The 21,405-nt window shown below is 41.4% G+C and overlaps 1 protein-coding gene across 1 annotated transcript in view; it reads right to left on the bottom strand.

Moving 5' to 3' along the window:
• Positions 1–341: 341 nt before the first annotated feature.
• The window catches only part of SLC6A5 (solute carrier family 6 (neurotransmitter transporter), member 5), a gene marked incomplete at both ends in the record, with an annotated part of 21,374 nt that continues 310 nt past the window's right edge, over positions 342–21,405 (bottom strand). The window contains 9 exons of the mRNA XM_010291364.1: positions 342–442; positions 5,663–5,762; positions 6,811–6,942; positions 7,513–7,625; positions 12,848–12,972; positions 15,513–15,616; positions 17,830–17,964; positions 20,035–20,167; positions 20,577–20,718. Of these exons, the coding sequence (XP_010289666.1) occupies positions 342–442; positions 5,663–5,762; positions 6,811–6,942; positions 7,513–7,625; positions 12,848–12,972; positions 15,513–15,616; positions 17,830–17,964; positions 20,035–20,167; positions 20,577–20,718 (1,085 nt within the window). The remainder of the gene's footprint in view (positions 443–5,662; positions 5,763–6,810; positions 6,943–7,512; positions 7,626–12,847; positions 12,973–15,512; positions 15,617–17,829; positions 17,965–20,034; positions 20,168–20,576; positions 20,719–21,405) is intronic.

Raw genomic sequence — 21,405 nt, 5'->3', positions numbered from 1 at the left:
TCCAACCTTAATGATTCTGTGATATATTACACCACACGTATAGCGATCCAAACCACTGCCGTGCAGTGGTATGCCGCAGCAGCATTTGGCGCTGGCAGGGAAAGGCTGCCATAGCAGTGTGTGGAGACTCACCATCCCTCTCTACCAAAAATACCATTACTTACGCTCTGTTTCATCTACTACACTCACATGCAAGAACAGGTGTGCACACGTGTGTGTGTGTGTGTGTGTCTAGGTATCTGCATCCACAATTTAATTACTGCCATTCAGAAACATCAAGAACGATGAAGAAACAACAACAAAACTCTCTGCAGAAGACAGACAAAAAAATTTTTGCTTACTGTTAGAATAGTAGGGGTCACAAATGCCCAACAGACTCTCCAGAATTTGCTTGGCTGGAATCCAATCATCATTTCTATATCTTCACAAAATCTCTGCAACCCTGTAAACAGCAAATGTAAATGCAATTAGGTGTGAAAGAACCCAGCTGCAATTTGCAACACAGCTCTTGTCATCTCCCCTGTGTCTCATTACAAAACCAAACTCTGACTTGTTGGTCAAAAACTTCAGTGGAGGATCTAACCACGCAGTAACGAATGAGACTACCATGGTGGGAACCGTTCCAATAAAATACTTGCTTCCTAAGGATTAAAGCAAAATTGAGCTTTTACATAGTGACTAAGTGTTCGGTAGGTTGCTGGGTTAAAGCGCTAATAGTACGTACTGCTTACCTGCAACTATGCGTATGCTTGTTATATTTCACCGTGAAGATTAACCTTATTAATATCTGTATACCTGCTTCAGTGCAGACAATACTGAGCTTCTCTATACCCACTATGTGACTGGGGTATGACCGTATCACTTAGCGTTGAAGCTGATAATATCCTGTTATTTTTCAACTGATACGTAAGCAATACAGAGAATTATTGGAGAGCACTTGCAAATATCTTAAATTATATTCAATGTTGTTTGAACAGATCGACTGACGTGTTAATTCTTCAGATTGATTGCGTCTATAAAGTTACTTGAGTTAGTTAATAAAACATACAAGATTGGGAAAGGGTATTTCAGCCACCTCTGCAGCCGTGCCACGTGACGGGAAGAGGAGAGCTGGCCCAGCAGCTGCGATTGCCCGTCTGATCCATGCCAGTCCGCTTTTCAGCCGTGTTCTGCAGAGCTGTTTAGGGAACGGCCCCTACTCGATGCAGCTATCAGTAATTTATCCAAAAGTAATAAAAACAAAACTGAAATTTGTTCCAGCTTTTCTAGCAATGGTAAGAGGAGGGAGGTCTGGGGTCCAAGGCTGAGCTCCTCCATCACACAAACATTTTCAACTTGGGCCAATTTTATCTAATAAAGCAGCTGATCGTTGCCGTCATTTACATTTTACAAAGCATTATTCTACAGCATTTAGTCTAACTTTTATGATGTGGGGACAGGGACGGAGCTTAAATATTGGAGAGAAGTCACTGAGTAAGGGAGGAAATACTTGGAACAGAAGTAATAAACTGCTTTATGTTCTTATTGCCCTTACAGCTGGCCACTGCAGCTGCTGAAAATAAGAAAGGCTAATCCCCAGCCTTGATCCAGCTAATTTCAAAGCCTTTGTGTTGATATCAAGGAGAAATAAATCTATTCACCTGACTGTTCCAAGAATTAGGAAGGTAAAAAAATAGCAATGGCTCATTACTCAGTGCCTTCTGAGGCACCTCTAAGAAAGCAGCAGGGCTGGATGGTGCTAGGGCAGCCCTAAAGGTCCAGCTCAGGGGGTGGGCAGAGCGAGCCCATTCAGGCAAGAAAACATGTCAGAGAAAAGCTAAAAACCACTCTGTTATGATAAGAAATACAGAAGAAAAATCGAGAAATTAAACAAGAGGATGGTATTGCAAGAACCGTATTTATGGGAGGGAAAAAGTAATGCAGTGGATGTACGCTTAGAAAACTAACCCAAGGTGACCCAGGTGTCACTTTTTTCCTGTAATGGTAATTTCTCTCCCTCTTTTTCTCTTTTTCACTGACTACAGCAAATGCTTTTCTTCAGAAAGCCTTTTCTCTTCTCTGTAAAATACGTGTAATTTTTACGGCCCGTGGAATCACCATACTTCAGCACCCATCTGACTCATCGTGTGCTTCTCCATTTTGTATTAGAGCTTTGTACGCCTGGACCGCCCGTAACCCCCGGGCTCACCGTGTTGTGGACCTCAAAGGAGATCTTCGCTGCAACTGAACGATTTGCCCCTGTGGTTTATGTACCCGCTTGTCACAGTTCAGCGCCCCATCTGCAGCGAGCTGCCCGGGAGATGCTGACACAGCGCTCATCCCTGCTGCGCACCGTGGTGGGAACAAAACTACCTTTCAACTAGTTGCAGCAGCACAAGGTGTGGACTGAAGGGTCTTTCCACAGAGTCTGAAGCTCATCCGTACTTCAGCCACACTTGGTGCTGCACAGGAGTTACACCTGACTGAGTAGTTACCAGGGGCTTCTGCCTCCTAAACTCATGCAAGCTTCGTGCAAATTTGCACAGATCTGTTTGAAACTCCAATTAAAAAATTTAGTTCCTTCTTGGAATTGTCGGTAGATATTCGCAGCTTCAGGCTGTGAATAAATAAACTACTTTCAAATAGTAGCAGTTCAGGAGTCAAATGCGTGTAAACAGATACAGGGATTACACAGTACTCATCTCGTTCCCAGGGAAGACTGGAAATAGGTTCATCAAGTTCCACAGAAAAATGCAAAGGACGCTTTAGTTAACAGAACGCCGATTAAATCTCAGTACGTGTGGTCTCCCTCTCAGATCAGGCAGGCCTGCCGAGTGACTTTGGGAAATAAACCATACATGATATTCCATATCTCCATTTCCACCCCCTAAAGTAGGATGATGTATTCATAAGTGCTGCAGATATAAAATCCATTAAAAAGGAGAACGCAAACCGAGAGAGACAACTGCTTCAGTATTCTGCTACAGGTAAAACACCCAGAATTACTAACACTTTCTACAAAGACACTGCAGCAGTTACCACTCGCTCTGACAACGAGCCTTCCCAACAACAGACTGTCAAACAACAGATCTAGAAGGAGCACGAACACAGTTAAGATCATACATTTTCAGTTTCCAATGGTGTTTTGCTCAAGCATAAGGGTCTTTGTATTTAGCTTCACGTTACAAGGTGCAACAGTGGGAATTATGCTGATTATTAAATTAATACCTGCAGCTCTAAGCTACTCTTTACCAGTCATGCATCATAATCTAAATAACTAGAGAATAAACATCTATACCAGCATGTGAAATAAAAAACATCATTTGACTGGATTATGTAGCACTGATCCTACTGAAAAATAACCGATTGCAAGGAAATAACCAAGTGTGCCTCTTTTTAATTTAAAAATCTCAACAAGTGCAGCAAGCAGAACATGTAACAAGAACTAAAGACAGATTTATTTCATCATAAAAGCACCTGCCACTATTGTGCCAGCCTGCTTGCTATGAAGAGTACATGTATACAGAGAAAGGTGTCAGCAGAGCGTAAAAACAGCAATTGTCAGAGCTTGAAAATGTATTATGCCAATTTTAAGCGCTGCTTGAAGGAATATAACAAAAGCAGCAGCTTCACTTGTATTTATAACATGCAAATCACAAATATACAAGCTGTATTCCTATGAAAAGTCCTTAGAAAAGTACCTTTAATGCAGTAGAAGTAGCTATGATACATTAGTCAAGCGGATAAGGTTTGTAAAGTAAATCTTTCCTTTTTTCTGTAAAAGACTGAAAGCTCTTTAGTCTAGCAAAAGGTTAATTCCAGGGAATAATTTTTGAAATGGCTCATATCAAAGGCTTTACTAACATCTGTTGATTAACAATCAGTTGGTACAGAAAGCATAGAAAGAGCGATTGGTAATCGGCAGATCTTTTCCAAGTCTGATTACATTAAAATAATACATAGCTAAAAAAAAAAAAAAAATCTTCTTCTCTATTCAAGTCCTTCCTTTGCAGTGCTATAACTATTTCTGTATTATTTTATGTTTTTCATAAAAGTTAGGGTTTTAATGGATACTGAATTGGTTGGGCAAAGCAGGCCAGAGCAATTTTGTTTATAAGCCTAATAATATGTTCTTCCACAAAGGCTTGTAGTGCTTCTGCCACACAGTGTTCAGAGGAGGAAAAGAACAGAGCTAGTGTTTCCTCCCTATTTACCTCCATCCTTATTAAAAAACATACAGAACAAAGGAATTCTACAGGTTTAAGTAGTCTTAGGGTTATTTAAAAATATTCTAAGCAAGGAATTTTTATCTTGCACACTGATGGCAACGGCTTCGAAGGGGGCAATCTTTTTGGCACAGAGTGGGCAATGCTGTAGTTACTGCTGGCCAAGAGTGACAACATCGAGTGCTTTAGCACGGAGTTGTTCAGGCGTGCTCTCAGCAAGCACACGAGGCAGAAGAAGGGAAAAAAACCCAAACCCTTATACTTACTAGGTCATATCTTATTCAGCTTACAAAAAACTCGAGCCTTCTCACTGGATTGGATGTCAGTGGCGATAAAATACACTTCTGTATTTCCATGAGATTGGAGAAAACAAGGAAGGGCTGATTCCCTGTCCTGTCTATAACATTCATTTCTCAAGCAAGAACAACAAATTCGGCATGTATTGAATTTTGTATGGTTTTTTAATGCATTTGTATTACAGAGTGGACCCCACAATGTAGATAGATCGAAGTATCTAGTGCACAGGACTAGAGCCTAAGATCATGTTGCTATATATGCACCTTCGACAGAACATTTCAGGATTATTTATGTCTAGCTGATGCAAAACATATAATTCATTCCTGTCCACAGCAACAGTGGAAACAGACTCATCTTTGTCATCTCTGAGATTCAGATCTTATTTTGCTTTTGAAGGCAAGCTTTAAGCGGCACCACCACACTCCAGACATAAATTCATCATCTGTTATGTAGGGAGATCTTCACATCTCCTACCACAACCATCTGAGATCACACATTTCCAAGAATCTATCTCCTGAAAACACTGGATAAGTTGGGAGCAAATCACCAAATGGTATCAACCGATGTAGCTACAGTCGCACCAAGGTAACTACACTGCTTTATACGAGTTGAGGATCTTCCTCATAATTTAATGTACGTCAGCATGAACCAACATAACTGGTGTTGCCACTGTGCATAATTAATCAGTCTGAGTAGCTGCATAGTCTTGATTCTGTGTTACAGACAGATGGGATAAAGGGAAAGCTGGGTGCGTACATGGAAAATAAATCCTTCAAAAGTTGTTAAATGCAAAGGTACCACTTCTGGCTCCAGAAGTCTCTGAGCCTAAAACTGCTGGAGTGTGCAAGAGCCCCTGGCGGTGTCACTAAACGCTTGGCCTGTTCTAAGCACTTAACATCTCTAAGCACTGGCTTTAAGCTACTGCTGGGAAAAGGGTATTAGACTATATGAAAGTCTTTTGAATACATGTTTTTAAAGAAATCCTATAGTAATGAAGCCCCATTATGTTTCTGTTCAAAATAAGGAAATTCTGAAGCTTTTTATTAAAAAAAAAAAAAGTGTTACTCCTTTCCTTAAGAATTTCATGTTACCAGCTACTTTACCATGTGCTAAAAGGTTACTTTGACCATGGGCTGTCCAATAACAGTATTTTTTCTTACCATATATATAGGAAACTCCAACGAGCTCGAAGATGGCAATGATGACAAGGGAATAAGAAGCTGCGTAAGTGTCCACAAGCTGTAACATATACATTCCACCCTAAAGAAAAAAAAGGATAAAAGAGCCATTACTCATGGCATGTACGTGATGCCTCTCTTTGTAGGTGTCACAACTCTAACTGGTGCTAAGGGAGGAAAAATGGACAGGAGCAGGACCCAGGACTCTCTATCCCAAGTAAGCATCCAAACGTTGGCCGGACACAGGCTCATGCTGTACTACAGTTTCTTCCTTCTGGCTGAATGGTTATCAAATCCAACAAGTAGAGGGTACACCTGAGTCTTGTAGCTGTCACACCTTGGGAAGACGTTGGTTTCAGTCCTTCCAGACCAGACCTTCCACCAGCAGTGTCTCTAACCACTTGATACTATGTCAAAAGCAAAGTTACCATTGAAACCAGGAATACTGTAATAGCGAGTCCAGCTCATCTCTTTGGAAAGGATATAATGCCCCATCTTCAGGGCAGAGGTTAAGCAGCATAATTCAAGTGCAGGAAGGACTGAATCCATCCTGGGCTTTAGAACAGCAAAGCTGGGCTGGTAGGTAACGAGGTGAGGTGAAAGAAAGAAAAAGGGGGGAAAAGGATGAATAAAATATTAAGATGGATTTTGTGCACCTCCTCTTGAAATTGCTGAGAGTTTATAATGCTGGAGGAATTAGTGCACAAAAGACACTGAAGATTATCAACAGTAGAGGAGAATTTCATTATTAACTCCACAGTTTGCCAAGACTATCAGTATACATCTAATCTGGGAAGCAAGGCACCCAAAACTAGTGTGCATGCTTATATGACATACAAACTTTTTTTTTCCCTTAAATGCATGCCTAATTTACATTACTACTCTGGATATGTTTGGCTAGGGAAAACGTTAAAAGTCCATTCTCAGAAAGGTTTGAACCGCAAAGTCTTTTACGTGTATCTCAGTCAAAGCATCCGTAAAAAAAAAATAATATAAGGCTTTCAGACTCACCCGGTGTCTCTGCGCATGCGGCAGAATTCAGGTCACTCTTTCGCAACTTGCGCAGGAGGAGAGCGGCCACCAGAGGGGGGCTGGGGACAGACAGTGATGCGCAAAGACAATATTATTACCTGAGTGATCATAGGAAATCCCATGATGAAAAAGGCGATGCAGCACCCGAGAGTGAACAGTGCCTTGTGTGTTCGTAAGTATTTGGGAAACTCATCCGAAACGGAGGTCACTATCGTCTCAATTGTGGCAAACTGAAAGACAAAATGAAAGGATTCATTTCAGTGTGCACAATGTACACAAAGTGGTCCAACTGGATATATTGGAATACGAGCGAGAGTATTGGCCTGTTGCGATAAGAACAAGGGGTAATAGGTTTAAACTGAAAGAAAGTAGATTTAGACTAGATTAAAGGAAGACATTTTTTACAACAAGGGTGGTGAACCACTGGCCCAGGTTGCCCAGAGAGGTGGTAGATGCCCCATCCCTGGCAACATCCCAGGCCAGGCTGGACGGGGCTCTGAGCACCCTGATGTAGTTGCAGGTGTCCCTGCTCACCGCAGGGGCTTGGACTAGATGGCCTTTAAAGGTCCCTTCCAACCCAAACTATTCCATGATCCTATTTCGGATCCTAGGTGTTAAATGCTCAGATGTCAACGCCAAAGCTTCACCTAAAAGATTTCAGCATTGATGACCCTACTTTATTCCTCTTTTTGCAAAGTGGTTCACTGACCACGTGGAACATAGCAAGTAATCTCATGGTTCTCCAAACAAATAAATAGGAAAAGCAAGAGGAAAGGGGGGGAGGGGGGAAAGCAGTTTACCATAGTGTCCAATCCAAGTGTCAGAAGCATCAAAAAGAATATTATAGCCCAGAACGGAGAAAGGGGAAGCCTAGTTAAGGCTTCTGGGTAAACCACGAAAGCAATTCCAGGACCTAAAAATGAGAAAAATAAAGACTGTGATATCTTGCATTGCGTTAACGTTGCTGACTGAATGGAAAAACGGGAGACCAAGAGTCATGTTTCGAAGTATAATACAATATTACTCAAAGTATAATACAATATTATTTTGCTTGATAAAAGCAAAAAAGATCAGATTTAGTCTCTCCTATTTACAGAAAGATTTAACCATTACAGAACTTAGCCTCACATGATTCATTTCTATTTTGCCCCTAAGTTTCAAAACACTCATACACCCCTACTTTCCAAACTGCAGACTCCATGTTTAACCAGTATACTAATATACTGATCCAAGTACAAAAAATAAACAAAAATCATGTACTGCAGCTATGCTGTTTTCCTGCTCTGTGATAAATTCCTGCCACTGTCCCCGCCAATTAGCAACCCAGCCTTAGGTCAACACAGCAAACACTCACAGCTCAGTACTACAAGGCTGAGCAGAAAACACTCTTCCTGAACTCATCAGCATACAGTCAAATGAGAAGGAGAGAACATAGCAGATGTGCAGAGCTAATACCAAACACAAGGGAATAACTACCATGAATCTAAAAAAATCCACAAGAAATTCAGAAATAATGCACAGTAGAAAATAAGGAACTGGGGTCTTTTAAAGCCTTAATCAGGAATTTTCCTTTCTTTGTTGGTTTGATATCTTGGGCTATAATTTTTAGTGACTGTAAAGAAAAAAATATTTTTACAAGTATGCTTAGAATTGCCTGGGAGGAAAGGCTGCAGGAAGGCGGTGGTAGCATTGCGGTAGATGGCACTTCTTCCCTATTTATCCCAGCTAAAGGACTGCTCACTTCAAGTGCTCCGAAGGATGTTTCCTGGCAGGCGAGATAGAAATGAGAGCCAAGTTGTGCCAATTCCATGACCCATGCCATGAGAAGGGGCTCCAAACTCACTCTGTCGTGGCCATTTCTAACCTAGATTCTTGCATCCCATTTCCTAAAGCTCCCCACGCTGTTTCTGTTCGAGAGAACACTCTTGCTTTCTCACATACTGAGAAAAACACACAGGTTTGGCAGCATGTGAAGTAATTTCCACGGGAAGCTTGCGGAGTGTTTGGTGTTCCTTCTGGACAAAAGACAAATGGGAGAGTCAACAACACGGTGAAAAAAATAACGCTGTACATGACTCAGTACATGTTGCTGCCTTTAAAATGTGCTGCAGAAAAATGGCTTTTTGGAATAGGCAGGCGCATGTAGAACTACTATGTATTCATGAACGCATTCTTCCATCACTTGATTAAAGATTTCTTCTTGACTATTAGACTTAAGGGCTGTTTGCACTAGCTTCCTGCACATAGAAGTTTAATTAAGTTTTGGAATAATGAGGTCCCATTAATCACACTTTTAGTAAAAATTTAATTATAGAATATGAAACTGCACATCTCTCCATCTCCGCCCCTCATAACTCTCCAAGATATTACATGCCAGGGAGCATCCAGGCACAGGTAAAGAACCACAGGGAGGCTGGCTCCCCTCTTCTCCATCTTCGGAGACTTAGGTGGGTATGAACTCTTCCTAGAAGTCTGTTAAAACCAGGAAAACCCCAAGGGTTTTATATGTGTTGAAACAAAAAATGTAAAATGACCTTGAACTTCCATTTTAAATTACTGAAATTCTTCAACCGCACCATCAAACTAAGAGTCGACAAAACTAGATTGTCCTGTCTTTCCCGCCATGATACGTGTTTTATTTGCTCAAGAAATACATGATCTTTTCCTGAAAAGAAGATTCTGTATGAAAAAAATACCGTGTATTTCAGATTAAAATTTTAAGAGGGAATAAAAAGAAAACAGAAAAAATCCCCTTCCATTTCCACTAACAATTTCATTTGAGGTTTTGAAAACTTGAAGGGATGTTATGTTTCATCATTTTGTCTGTTTTCTCCTTCACCGCAAAAGCAAATACAACTTTAGAATAAAAAAAGGTAGAAGGGATAAGGACTGGCTCTTCTCCCCACTTCTTGAGCTTGCTTTTTAATTCTGTTAATTCCACGTGCTAACTCAGTCTGCGGTTATCCCTAATCTCCACTCTCTTCCTACTGTACAGTCGTCTTCTATTCCGTGACTAAATTTTGTTTCCCCTCTCAGAGAGAGCAGTGAAGCTGCACCCTTACGAAATATTTTTAAATAGCCTAAATGGGCTCTTACAAATGCACTGACAGCCCTACAATGAGACTGTCTCATGACAGCTTTTTTCACATGCCCTTGAACAGCTGCTGAAACAGCTGGGAACAGAGCGCTCCAGCCTGTGACTTGTCGTTCACTCAAAGACCACCAACAAGCACTCACCAGAAAAGGGGTTGCAATCCCCTGTGCTAAATATTATGTCATCACCATCACTGGTGAACCAGCTGAACCAGCTGTTTCCTCCACCATCCCTACCAGCTATGTCTCTCTGTCCCCCCTCCATCCATCCCTTTGGAGCTTCCACTGCAGCTTCACCTGAGCACAGGTTCTTCTAGAGCACAGGACTCTAGATCCCGAGGACTCTAACTCCTTACAAATAATTTTGGGGAGTGCCATGTGGTTTAGATTTTGGGGTTGTTTTCTGTTTGTTTTACTGTTTTAGGGTGAAGGTAAAGTCTAAAATAAAAAGATTAATGGAGACATTACTCCTGAAACACCTGGCCTCACACAGGAGTTTTTCAAACACAATGGTCTAATCCAAACAGAGAATGTGGATGCGAATGAAACTTTTCTGTTCCCTCTTAGATGACTGGCAGACCAAGTGGAAGAGATGAGGCACCGAAGACTGAATGGATGTTACATTAGCTTGCCAGCGCAGTATCCCCTACTACTTGACATGGACTAAGACATGGACCTGTTGGAGCAGATCCAGAGGAGGGCCACAAAACCCATCCGAGGGCTGAAACACCTCTCCTGTGAGGACAGGTTGAGACAGTTGGGCTTGTTCAGCCTGGAGCAGAGAAGGCTCCAGGGAGACCTTATTGCAGCCGGCCATGACTTAAAAGGGGCTTAGAAGAAAGATGGGGACAGAGGTTTTAGCAGGGCCTGTTGCGATAGGACAAGGGGTAATGGTTTTAAACTAAAAGAGGGCAGATTTAGACTAGATACAGGGAAGACGTTTTCACAACTAGGGTAGTGAAACCCTGGCACAAGTTTCCCAGAGAGGTGGCAGATGCCCCATCCCTGGACACATTCCAGGTCAGGTTGGACGGGGCTCTGAGCAACCTGCTCTGGTTGCAGATGTCCCTGCTCTTTGCCGGGAGGTTGGGCTAGATGGCCTTGAAAGGTACCTTCCAATCCAAACCATTCTATGATTCTACTTGCTATCAAGAAACAGTTTGCTGGCTGCCCAACCTATGAGATTCTCCTCTCAGACCCTCTGGCTGAATCCACAGCCGGGTTAGCAGCCCATCCCACCACGGGTCAGCTGGTTCAAGCCCCAGCCTAACTCCTGTGACTGAACTGCAGCTCACAGGCTCCCCCTCACCTCCAGAGCTGGGATGCCACGTACCAGCTGAAGGACCTGCAGAAATTGAATGTGACCTGGCACCTTTAATTGCAACTCTGAGGTCAGAAGTGGGATTATTCATGTTTCAGTTTACAGAGGAGGAATAAGCAAAAGGAAACTAAGAACCTCTTCTGTTTCTTAGCCAGCACCAAGATCTTGTTCCTCTCCTTGCACCTGTAGTAGCTGGTTTCTAATAAACAATTAGAAACAACAGAGTTCCAAGAAAAGGTATTTTTCAAGGAAAAAAATAAAGAATGCTTCATCTGCTTCACCAGCTCTTGCTCCTGCAGTGACAGAATTTCTGTGTCCCCAGCTCATGTTTCCTGTTTCCCATTTAGCTCCCACAACATTGTTAAATGCAGATTAACCTTCATACCTAATTTGTCCAGAATGACCTATGGATATTATCATACAGAAACTATGGGAAGTTGTCGTGATTTCTATCCCCTGTTGTCAACTCACTGCTACAATTCCGTGGTGCTCCGTCAGTCAGATACCTTAGGCTACATGTAGCGCCTTGTGGCATTGAATTTATCGAATGCAATAAACCTGTCAAAAATGTTTGGTATCTTCACATTAATGTGGACAGTGAGACACGTCACGTATAGAAGCCATGAGTATGTGACATTCATTTTTGGAATTCTTCTGTCCTTCTCCCATTCAGAGCAACCTCTTGCTCTGTGCTACCACTGTTGTGGGGGGATAATATTGGGAACCATCCCCATGGCTCACGGAGAAGCTATTAATCACTTTCCTTCAGTGCTTGGAAATTACTCCACCTGTGCTGAAAACTAATACAACACACTTAACACCCTCAGGCTCACAGAAACAGCTCTGGTGGGGGAATCGCAAATACTTACACAAGTTATTACAGTTATTACAAATTTGTCTTTTTAACACAGTTTGAAATTATCTTAAAGACCTGGGGGTTGGTTGGCTTAGAGCCACGGTGCTGCACATTTCACAAGAAATGTAGGACTAGGCTAAGGTAACAATTATCGCTCTATAATTCCATTTGACTTCTACAACCCTTTAAACTTCTCCAAATCTTACCCCAAAAGCTCCGCCCTTCCTGCCTCCTGCTACTTCATAGCAAATCATACATGACAGCACCAATTCCTCACACATTCAGCTCAGACAATCAGGACCTTTCAGATCTCCATTTGTCATAACCACCTCACTTCACTAACCAAGATCTTCTAACCCGTTCTTTGGAAACTTTTTTATTTCCCCATGGAGACAGCTCCTTGCTCCCCACGGTTCAGAAGCTCAATAAGCCTCTCACCATACTTCTCCCACCCCCAACATCATGAAGCCCACCGTCTCCTCATCCAAGATTCCCACCATCAGGGACAAATTTTACCTTGGAGGACCTGACAAGGCAGCAGCAGAGACAAATGAGAAGGCAAAAGATTGCTTAGACTGTGTGAAGGAGACATCTCACCCTACCCCCCCATCAGTCATTTACACAAAGCTTTGAATGAGTCTCAGCTTGCTTCTTTCTCTTACCAAACCAGTGACAAGGAGGCTCCAAGTAATATTTTGACTTCCCAGGGTACCTTCCCATGTACAGAAATGCCTACAAGTGGTATACTAACCCGCTCCAGTTGGAAGCCATTATTCCCACCTCCAATGTCAACATCATCATTAATAATAGAGCTGAAGGTGCCACCAGGAGCCTGTCTAAGTAACGAAACGGCAGCGTACCCTACCTTGGTCTGCCACGGCTTCAATATTCACTTTGAGCTCATTTGCCATGAAGCCAATAACTGAGAAGATGACAAAGCCTGCAAATATACTTGTGGCACTGTTGGTACACGTGACTATCAATGTGTCCCTGGAAAGAAAACACAAGAAGCCACGTCACCTCGTTGTAATACATGCAAGGGAGGAGGGGCTTGTACACAATTCAGGACTCTCCCTCATGAGCGCACACGTCCTGTAGGAACGCTGATGAAGGTACACTTTCACACTTATCAGATAGGTTTGCTGCTGACCAGGGATGACAGAAGTCTTCACAATACCACCAGGAACCAGCCATGCAAGTTTCCACCACCCTATATAGACAGCCACAGGCCACACAGGAGGGTGAGCATTTCTGCTCTTGGCCTCTCCCAAGAAGGCAGCAATGATGACACGATTTGTAAGGCAGTGGTTAACTTTTTGCCTGATGTAGATGTCTGCTCACTGTATTACCATCACTCTCCAGGTAAGATTTTTTTTGTCCTGTATCTTGCTTGTATTTACACACAAAATTTCAGGTTTAAGCTTTTTGTACCTTGCAGCACTCTCTTAAACACCTACCCATCTGTAAGAGGATTGCCTGGTACCATTTTCCATTGTTGTTGTTAAAGGAATCTCGAGAAATCCATACCAGAATACCATGCTATACTGGGTAAGTACATGTGACTTGACAGGAAACCAGCCCTCATGATCCCCCATCCACAATTATTATATTCTTGATAGGATTTTTATTTTTTTTCTTCACAATACATCCAAAAGACTTCCCCTTATGGCTGAGGAACAAACAAGTCACTCGCTTTAAATGTGGACCAACATTGGCTGGAATTTCTTATTTTTACTCCTAGTTGTTTGTCAGGCACAGAACAAAATACAACCTGAAAAGCTGTCAAGGACCTCCCTGAGCAGGCAGACTCCTGGAATCTCTAACAGAGCGTCTCTTAACAGGAATGATCAGGTAAATTTTTCAGGTCAACGTTCTGTTTGGAATCGCCATGTGTTTATCTTCTTCCACAACCCAGATAAGTCTTAAGTAAAATATTTTAGGTATGCATTATAAGTGAATTTATGTAAACGTATTGCATTATAGTTTATTTAATGGTGTTTAAAAAAAATGTATCTGAAAACTACAATTTTATCTGCAGTGTTAGAATATAATGAATATAGAAATTGGAAGATCAAATAGTCATCCTTCATTTCAGTATTCAAGATGTGTTGTAAAATTAAAAAGATTAGAACTAACGAAGCTTTTCTAATTGTTTCTGCTTCGTTTCCCATTGTCCTCTCTAACACAGGTAAAGCACATATTTAGTATTAAACCTGTAAGATTTTTATACCTCATTACCACGTATTTCATTCACAATTTTAATTAACATTTTCCAAACTCCACAAAACATTGCTAAATTAATGCAGAAAGATAGCATGACGCTTCACCCAGTTTTTGCCCTGATATTCTGAAGGTATTCATTCATCACCAAAAAAATCAGAGCCCAGGACAAACATTTTCAAAAACAGGACCCAAAGGATCGCTGGGTGGGAGTTCCTGAGCACACACCACTCTTACTTATTCATCCATATTTTAGGATAATTATTTTAAATTACTTTCGAACAATAGTAGGAAATGTTTTTGAAATTCCTGTTTAAATTCCTGACTCACATTTTTTTTAAAGGTAAATATTCGGTATACAGTACTTAGAAGTGATAGGATGTGGGGGTTCAAATCCCAAGGAGGGTGTGCTTTAAAGTCTTAATTCAGGAAAGATTTTAGGAGAGTCCCTGTGCATGCCGTTGGCTGTGCTGGCTCAGCACCTCTGTCACTGCAGGACTCAGTAAAGGTTTGCTTCAGTAGAAACAAGATTGGCTTTAAAGACAATAAAACACAGTGAAGCATTCTACTAATGCCACTTGCTTTTGTTTTTCCATCTGCAGACATTTATCTGGCATTTATTTTTTTGATGAAAAACTATACTACGCCACCAGAATAATGACTTTTTCCTTGCAGAACTAATTTTCAGTCATAAGAGTGATTTTAAATTTCACAACTTGAAATAACTTTATACATGTAAAACCACAAGAAGTGGAATTGGAAAAAATCGCAGCGTTTAGGAGAGACAGGAATCATGCGTATATGGAAATTGCATGTTAAGCTCATGCATGGCTCACAACGGCAAACTTCAGCCCATGCTACACAGGGGATGTTCTTCAGAAGAGGCTGCCAACTGGCACAGCTTCATACCACTGCTCACAGCTGTTGACAGCTTCCCAGATTGCCTTACAACCTAAAACTGCTGATTCTGAAAACAAAGAGCCAATAGGGACTGTAAGAAGCCTAAAGCTCATCTTGAGACTAGTAGATTAGGACCTGGGGAGAAGACATAATGCACAAAACCAAAAAAAGATTGAAGAAACAAAAAAAACCACAAACACACACACCGGTGAAAAGAAGGGAGGAAAAAAGGGAAAAAAGGGAAAAAAGGGAAAAAAGGGAAAAAAGGGAAAAAAGGGAAAGGAAAGAAATAAAAAAAGAAAATAAAAAAACAGAAGGGTCTTTCAATCCCCAGATTTCTGCAATCTGGAAGATGACTGGTTTTGGACAAGGCACATTTAATAAGACCGATGGGTTTCACTCTCACATACCTGTAGCAATTATTATGGAATTTGTTGTAAGAAGACAGAGTAATTAGACCTCCCCATGCAGCAGATAAGGAGAAGAAAATCTGAGTGGCAGCATCCTTCCAAACCTAAGAAAACAGACGGGAGAAGAAATAGCGTCGGCTTCAGGAAAGAGCATTAGAAAGATCAATAACACTGCTAAATGTTATTGTTAGGGGATTAACACATAAGTAGTTTAAATGAACTTTAGAGCAATGGATGTCAATAGAACATTTACAAGCAAAATCCTGCCCCGAAATGCATAGTGCCCATTCGATGAGCAGTACCGGTCTTGTTGAGTCCGTCTGAAATGACATTATAAACTTAGCCATGTAGGGAAGGCACAAACATTCAAGCTATATGGCTTGATACCTATCAGTTCAAATACATTCAGCAAAGAAAATACCAATCAAGAGGGAAAACCTGCATCAGCTACTGATGGTTTACTCACCAGTGGTCCTAAATAATACTTTACCTTCTTGACAAAAGCAAGAACCTCAGTGTTGCTTGATGCGTGACTTATGAATGAGATTACATTAAAATTAGGGTACATTTCCATCATCAGGTGTCATCGAACAGCATGGTTTAAATTAGGGCCATTTAGACACCAAGGTCCAGTTTCCTCCCATCAGAAGAAAAAACATGCTCAGCCAAGTCTCTCTCCAAAAAAACCAAACCAAACAACATTGTTTGTTCTGGAACAAAGTTCCTCAAAGCCTTAGATGCATTTAAATAAAACATTTTTAAATTGCCTGGAATTTCAAAGGGGTTGGTCTTACTTACCAAACTTGCAATATGTTTGAATCATTGGTATTTCTATTTACAAGCTTTCCTACGAGATCTGATTTTCCGCAGTGCAGAAATGGAGATACAGGTACACGCACAGATGGGTGTACCTATACACACACTAACCAGTTTGAAGATATTACCTAAATGCTACTCTAAGAGTTACCTGCCAGCAAGCAGTCAATCCTTCATCTAACTGAGGTAATATACAGTTCTTAACTCATCTTACACTGCAAAGAAAATTGAAAGCAGACGGTCGCCTGAATATTGTCAAACACTTACCCAGCATTATACAGATACTTAGTGTATTCAGACAGCTCCATTTTGCAAAAGGCAACAGTTCTCACCTCCTTTATTGCACAATGCGGGATCCAAAAATGCTCATATTTAACGCAAAATTAATTTCTGTATTGTTTACAAAAAATCTAATACTCCCGTCACCAAAGGATCAAAATACCCATTATTGCAGGGTTATTAAGGAAATTAAGAGCTGCACAATTCAGCCAAGAAATTATTTGCAGCTTTAATCAGGTTATCAGTGTGATATCACACTACTAGTGGTGGGGGGGCAGGGGAATCAGTTGATTTCCTGAGGTGTTGCTAAAAATCCCTCTTAAATTTCTAGAGAAAAGAGCATAACTCTCAGCTTAGGCTTCAATTCAGTCTCCGGGCTCCTGCCTCAAGGCGCTTAAGACCGACACACGGACACCCATGTGCTATATCAGACAAATACATGATCCGTGGGTAGATTTAGGTCTACACAAATACCAATCCATGTGTGTTTTTGGAACACGTTTTACTGGCTTCGTTGCCAACAAATGGCTTTTTAGAAATCGGTTGAAATCATGAGGCAGCAGAGCTGAAGCTCCAACTCATACAGTCAGTGCTGAAAGAGCAAAGCCAGGTACCAAGCCCCTTAATTCTGCCCTCTCCTACACAGCAAGGAGCCCTGTTTCTTACCATGCAGGCAGGGCAACGACCACAGCTGTGCTGTGTCGGCATAAATGCTATTGGGGGGTTAGATTTGATTGGGGTGTACAATTTGATTTCGTTTGACCTAAAGTCTCAGATGCATTATTTGCAACAATCTTCTTTGCTCAACGAGTAAAATACTCCTATTCTGAGCATTTCGCAAGACATGCAGATAGGTTTATTACGTTACCTACCAAAAGCTTTATGTGCTTGCTCAAGTCAAGGCAGCATCCATCAGACACCAGCGTATGAAAACCTATACTTCCTTCTTAATTCCCTATTTTCTAAATGCACTTACTCCAAGAGATTCAGGTGAAATATTAAATGTGAAGGAAATACCGTATCTATAATAATATACATAAAAAAATGTTATGTGCACACAAATAACAAACATCCGCTGCACCAAGGCTGCACGCAAGATGAAGAACAAGTCTCCACAGACGACAATACTGCCTCTGCACATAGGAAATGCTTGCAACAGACATTAAGAAATCTGTATGAATTATTCACCCTAGCAGAGTTATAAGTACAATAATAAACCCACCATAGCATCAATTAGCTTCTCCCACTTCGGTGTGATGAAGTACCAGATTCCAGCTCCAGCTCCAGGTAGAGTTACTCCTCGTATAAGAAGGATGATGAGAACTACATAGGGGAATGTAGCTGTAAAGTACACAACCTGGACAGATGGGAAAAAAAAAAATTATTGAAAGGGCTTATTTGGGTGTATAAGAAGAGGCAGGGGAAAACAAGTGATACGCTATTGCCTGAAGAAAGCAGTTACTCGGGCTCAGAGACAGTAGGGCTCTTTCCCAGGAAATCTGAAATTTCAGAGCTCTTGCTGCCGGAAGCAGGATTATCAATAGCAACAGAGCTAAGAGCTGGGGCTCTAGACAGAGGAGGGGGGGAAGAAAAAGCAGAAAAGAAAGTCTGGAAAGGAATAATAGGAATTTATAGCTAAATGCAAATACCACTTTTGATCCTTGCTCAGAGTAAACCAACACAGCTCGATGGAAACAAAACGAGCAATGCCATTCAATACCACTTGAAGTTTTGATTTTTTTCTATATACCTCTCTGTATTGAACTAAGCCTAAAGAATTGTTATTACTGTTTGTGCCTCTTAATAATTACATATCACCATGAAAATATTTATGGTTCCAATTAAAAAAAAAAAGTCAGCGGAACAATCCAGATAGACCTAATCATCATTATGTCTAAATACACAACAGAGGTTGTGTGTTAAATGTCTTAATAATTATCCAGCACAGAGCAGAGCTCTCTCTGTGGTCAAATAAAATGGCTGAATTATAACCAGTTAAGCTGTACACTCTACCCAAAAGCATTTCAAATACGTCTACGCTTTAACCTCTGAATCTTACAGAGACCAGAATCGTCTGTGCTGAAGTGACTTCTGAAACTGCTTTCCCAACTTTCTCCTTGCTCTTTCAAGAAGCGTTTCAAGAAGTTGACACAATGAATTTTTGTGCTGTGGATATACTCGACTCATCTATGCATAAATAAAGATTTTCTACCCCTGACACCAAGGAGACACTATTTTTCTGGGCCACAAAGGCTCACTTAAAGGAATATCTATTGCCACATCCAAACCCAACTTACTCTTCTCTACAACTTCTGTTTCTTGGTCATGAAACAATTTTTCCCATGACACTAGAGTGGAAGGGGGGAAATCTCAACTTTGCCCTGGCCCTCCGTCTCTCTGGATTTTCTGATCATTCCCAAGCTACCTCACCACAGAGGATGTCAGCTTCTAGAAGCAAAGGCATGGCCTGGGATCAGAAACTCTGTGCCCAGCTCTAGAAAAGTCATATCTGCATATCCACTACCTTCATCCCAGAAAAGATCTAGTTATTTTGCTCCAGTGTTTTTATCTTTTCAGCCTGCTCTTTGTAAATAAGCTAGATTTATGCTATGGCATCATCTAACATTTTAACCCGCGTGTGAATTGCAGTGGCATTGATGGAGAAGTCTCAGATATTGCATCCCTGCAGATTTCACACAAAAAAAAAACCCCAACACGTAGACCAGTGCTGCTGCTGAAGAAAAAGCTGCATCTCTCTGCTCAGACAGCTGCCTGGCCAATTCGTGTGCCTGTACTTCCACGCCAATGGGAGGAGGACATGCTCCCTCTTGACACGGTTGCTAGTTAGGAGGCATGGCAGAAAGCCGCAGATTTGAGAAGTACGGGAGAGAAAGACACGTGAGATGTCAGAGGAACAGAGAAAGGAGCTGGGTTACTGCAAGGAGCAGTTTTAGAAAGGTGGCACATAAATATTAGGGAAAAGAGGATACACACTGTCACTGCTCACACTCACCATAAGACAATTTGAGTTCAGTTCTGATTTTAAAACATGTTACTTAACATCTTAATTTATATCGTAATTTCCCTGATTACAGTGACACGTAAGGTGACCGCAGAATTTTTAGTGAACACCGCACAGAATAGGGAAGGCTGCTGAAGGCACCTTTTTGCCATCGAACTGCTGAGTGCAACTCAAGAGCTTGTTTTAAAGTTACTGAAGATCAGGAAACAAATGCTGACCCCAAATTACATTTTTTTAATCTTTTAGCTAGACAGGAAAACACAGTCATGAAAGAGGCATTTCATTAATACTTTGTCATTTACTGAAAATGATTTTCAGTAATTCACTGCCTTGAACAAGAGTGTGATTCCCTTAAAGCAGCACTCTGCTTTCTTGCAGGTGTACAATAACAAATAATTTTCTTACTTTTCCTGATGACTTGATTCCTTTAGCAAGGGAGGCATATACAATCACCCAAGCTAGGAAAAGAGACAGTGCCAAGGGCCATCTAATCTCACCAGGATATTCAATCCCTGCTGAAATCTTCAATACAAAATACCTAGGAATAATAATAAAAATAAATTAAAAAAAAAAATTAATGACAGCAACTGCAGCAGTAATCCAGGGCAAATTCCTGCAGTATTTGGTTTTGCTTCAGTGTTCTCAGCAGTTTCTCTAGAAGATTCCGGTGATTCTCACCATGTATTATTTTATTTATCTGCATTGCAGTAGTAGATAAAAATACCGGGCATGGGCCAACACCCCAGCTGTGCTAAGCACCATAGAAACAGAACACAAGTAATACAGCATTAGAAACTTAGCTTTCATCGTTCCTGTGCATAAAAATGGATATCATTTGCTGTCCTTAAATACTGTATTTCTAGTCTTCCAAACAGCAGTGTGTTGTCTGTTACAGTAGATTTTAAAGAAAGATTCACACAACGTCTCTAAACAAAGAAAGATCTTACTTAAAGTATTCTTCACTTCCACTGACAAACGTTTTATTTCCTTCACTGGTGAAGTTAACCATAGTCAAGTTTGGATAGGCACTCATACAGAAAGTAGAGTTCTTGATTTGTATTTTTGGGTGGTCACTAATAATGCAGGAATCTAGGAAGAAAACAAAAATAACTTGTCTACTTTTTTTTTTTTTCAGGTTGGATGTAAAATGGCAATAAAAAGCACCAGATCACACGCACTACTCGAACTTTTGTTCTCTGTTAGATTTCTGGACCACTGCGCTTACAGCAGCCACGAGGCTTTGAGGGAACAGAGTCTTAAATTATCTCATTATTTTCCCTTTTATCCCAAAAGTCTAAGGCGTAAAGGGAGGAACTGAGGAAGCGAAAGAACTTCTGCCGGCCCCCGGGGAGCGCTCACCCCCCCCTCTCGAGGGCCACCCCACTCGGGGCGAGGTGGAGGGGAACCGCGGCCGGCGGCTCTTCCCGGAGGGTCTTTGCTCGGGTGATGTCTCGGGTTGTTTTGGACCCTTTGCAAAAACGGTTGTCGGGTTTTGGTTTGGGGTTCTCTTTTCTTTAGAAGTAAGGCTGGCTGGAGCCCAGGAGGTTGTCTTCATCAGAGAGCAGAGGGGGCCAGCTACAGCAGCATGTTCCCTGCTTTCGGCCCTACACAGGCTTTTCACCCGAAAAAAAAAAATTAGGCTTTTTTCAGCATTAGATTTGAAAAATCCATTTTATCCTTGATGAGGAAAAACGTATATAAAAAGGGAGGGGAGGCGCCCAAATGATGGGGATCGAAGTGGCTTAGGAAGTGCCGGGACCTCGCCCGGCCACAGCC

This window comes from Phaethon lepturus, unplaced genomic scaffold, assembly GCF_000687285.1.
Source record: "Phaethon lepturus isolate BGI_N335 unplaced genomic scaffold, ASM68728v1 scaffold24387, whole genome shotgun sequence".
Taxonomy (NCBI): domain Eukaryota; kingdom Metazoa; phylum Chordata; class Aves; order Phaethontiformes; family Phaethontidae; genus Phaethon; species Phaethon lepturus.
The sequence above is the reverse complement of the archived record's forward strand: the minus strand, read 5'-3'. Positions and strand labels throughout refer to the sequence as shown.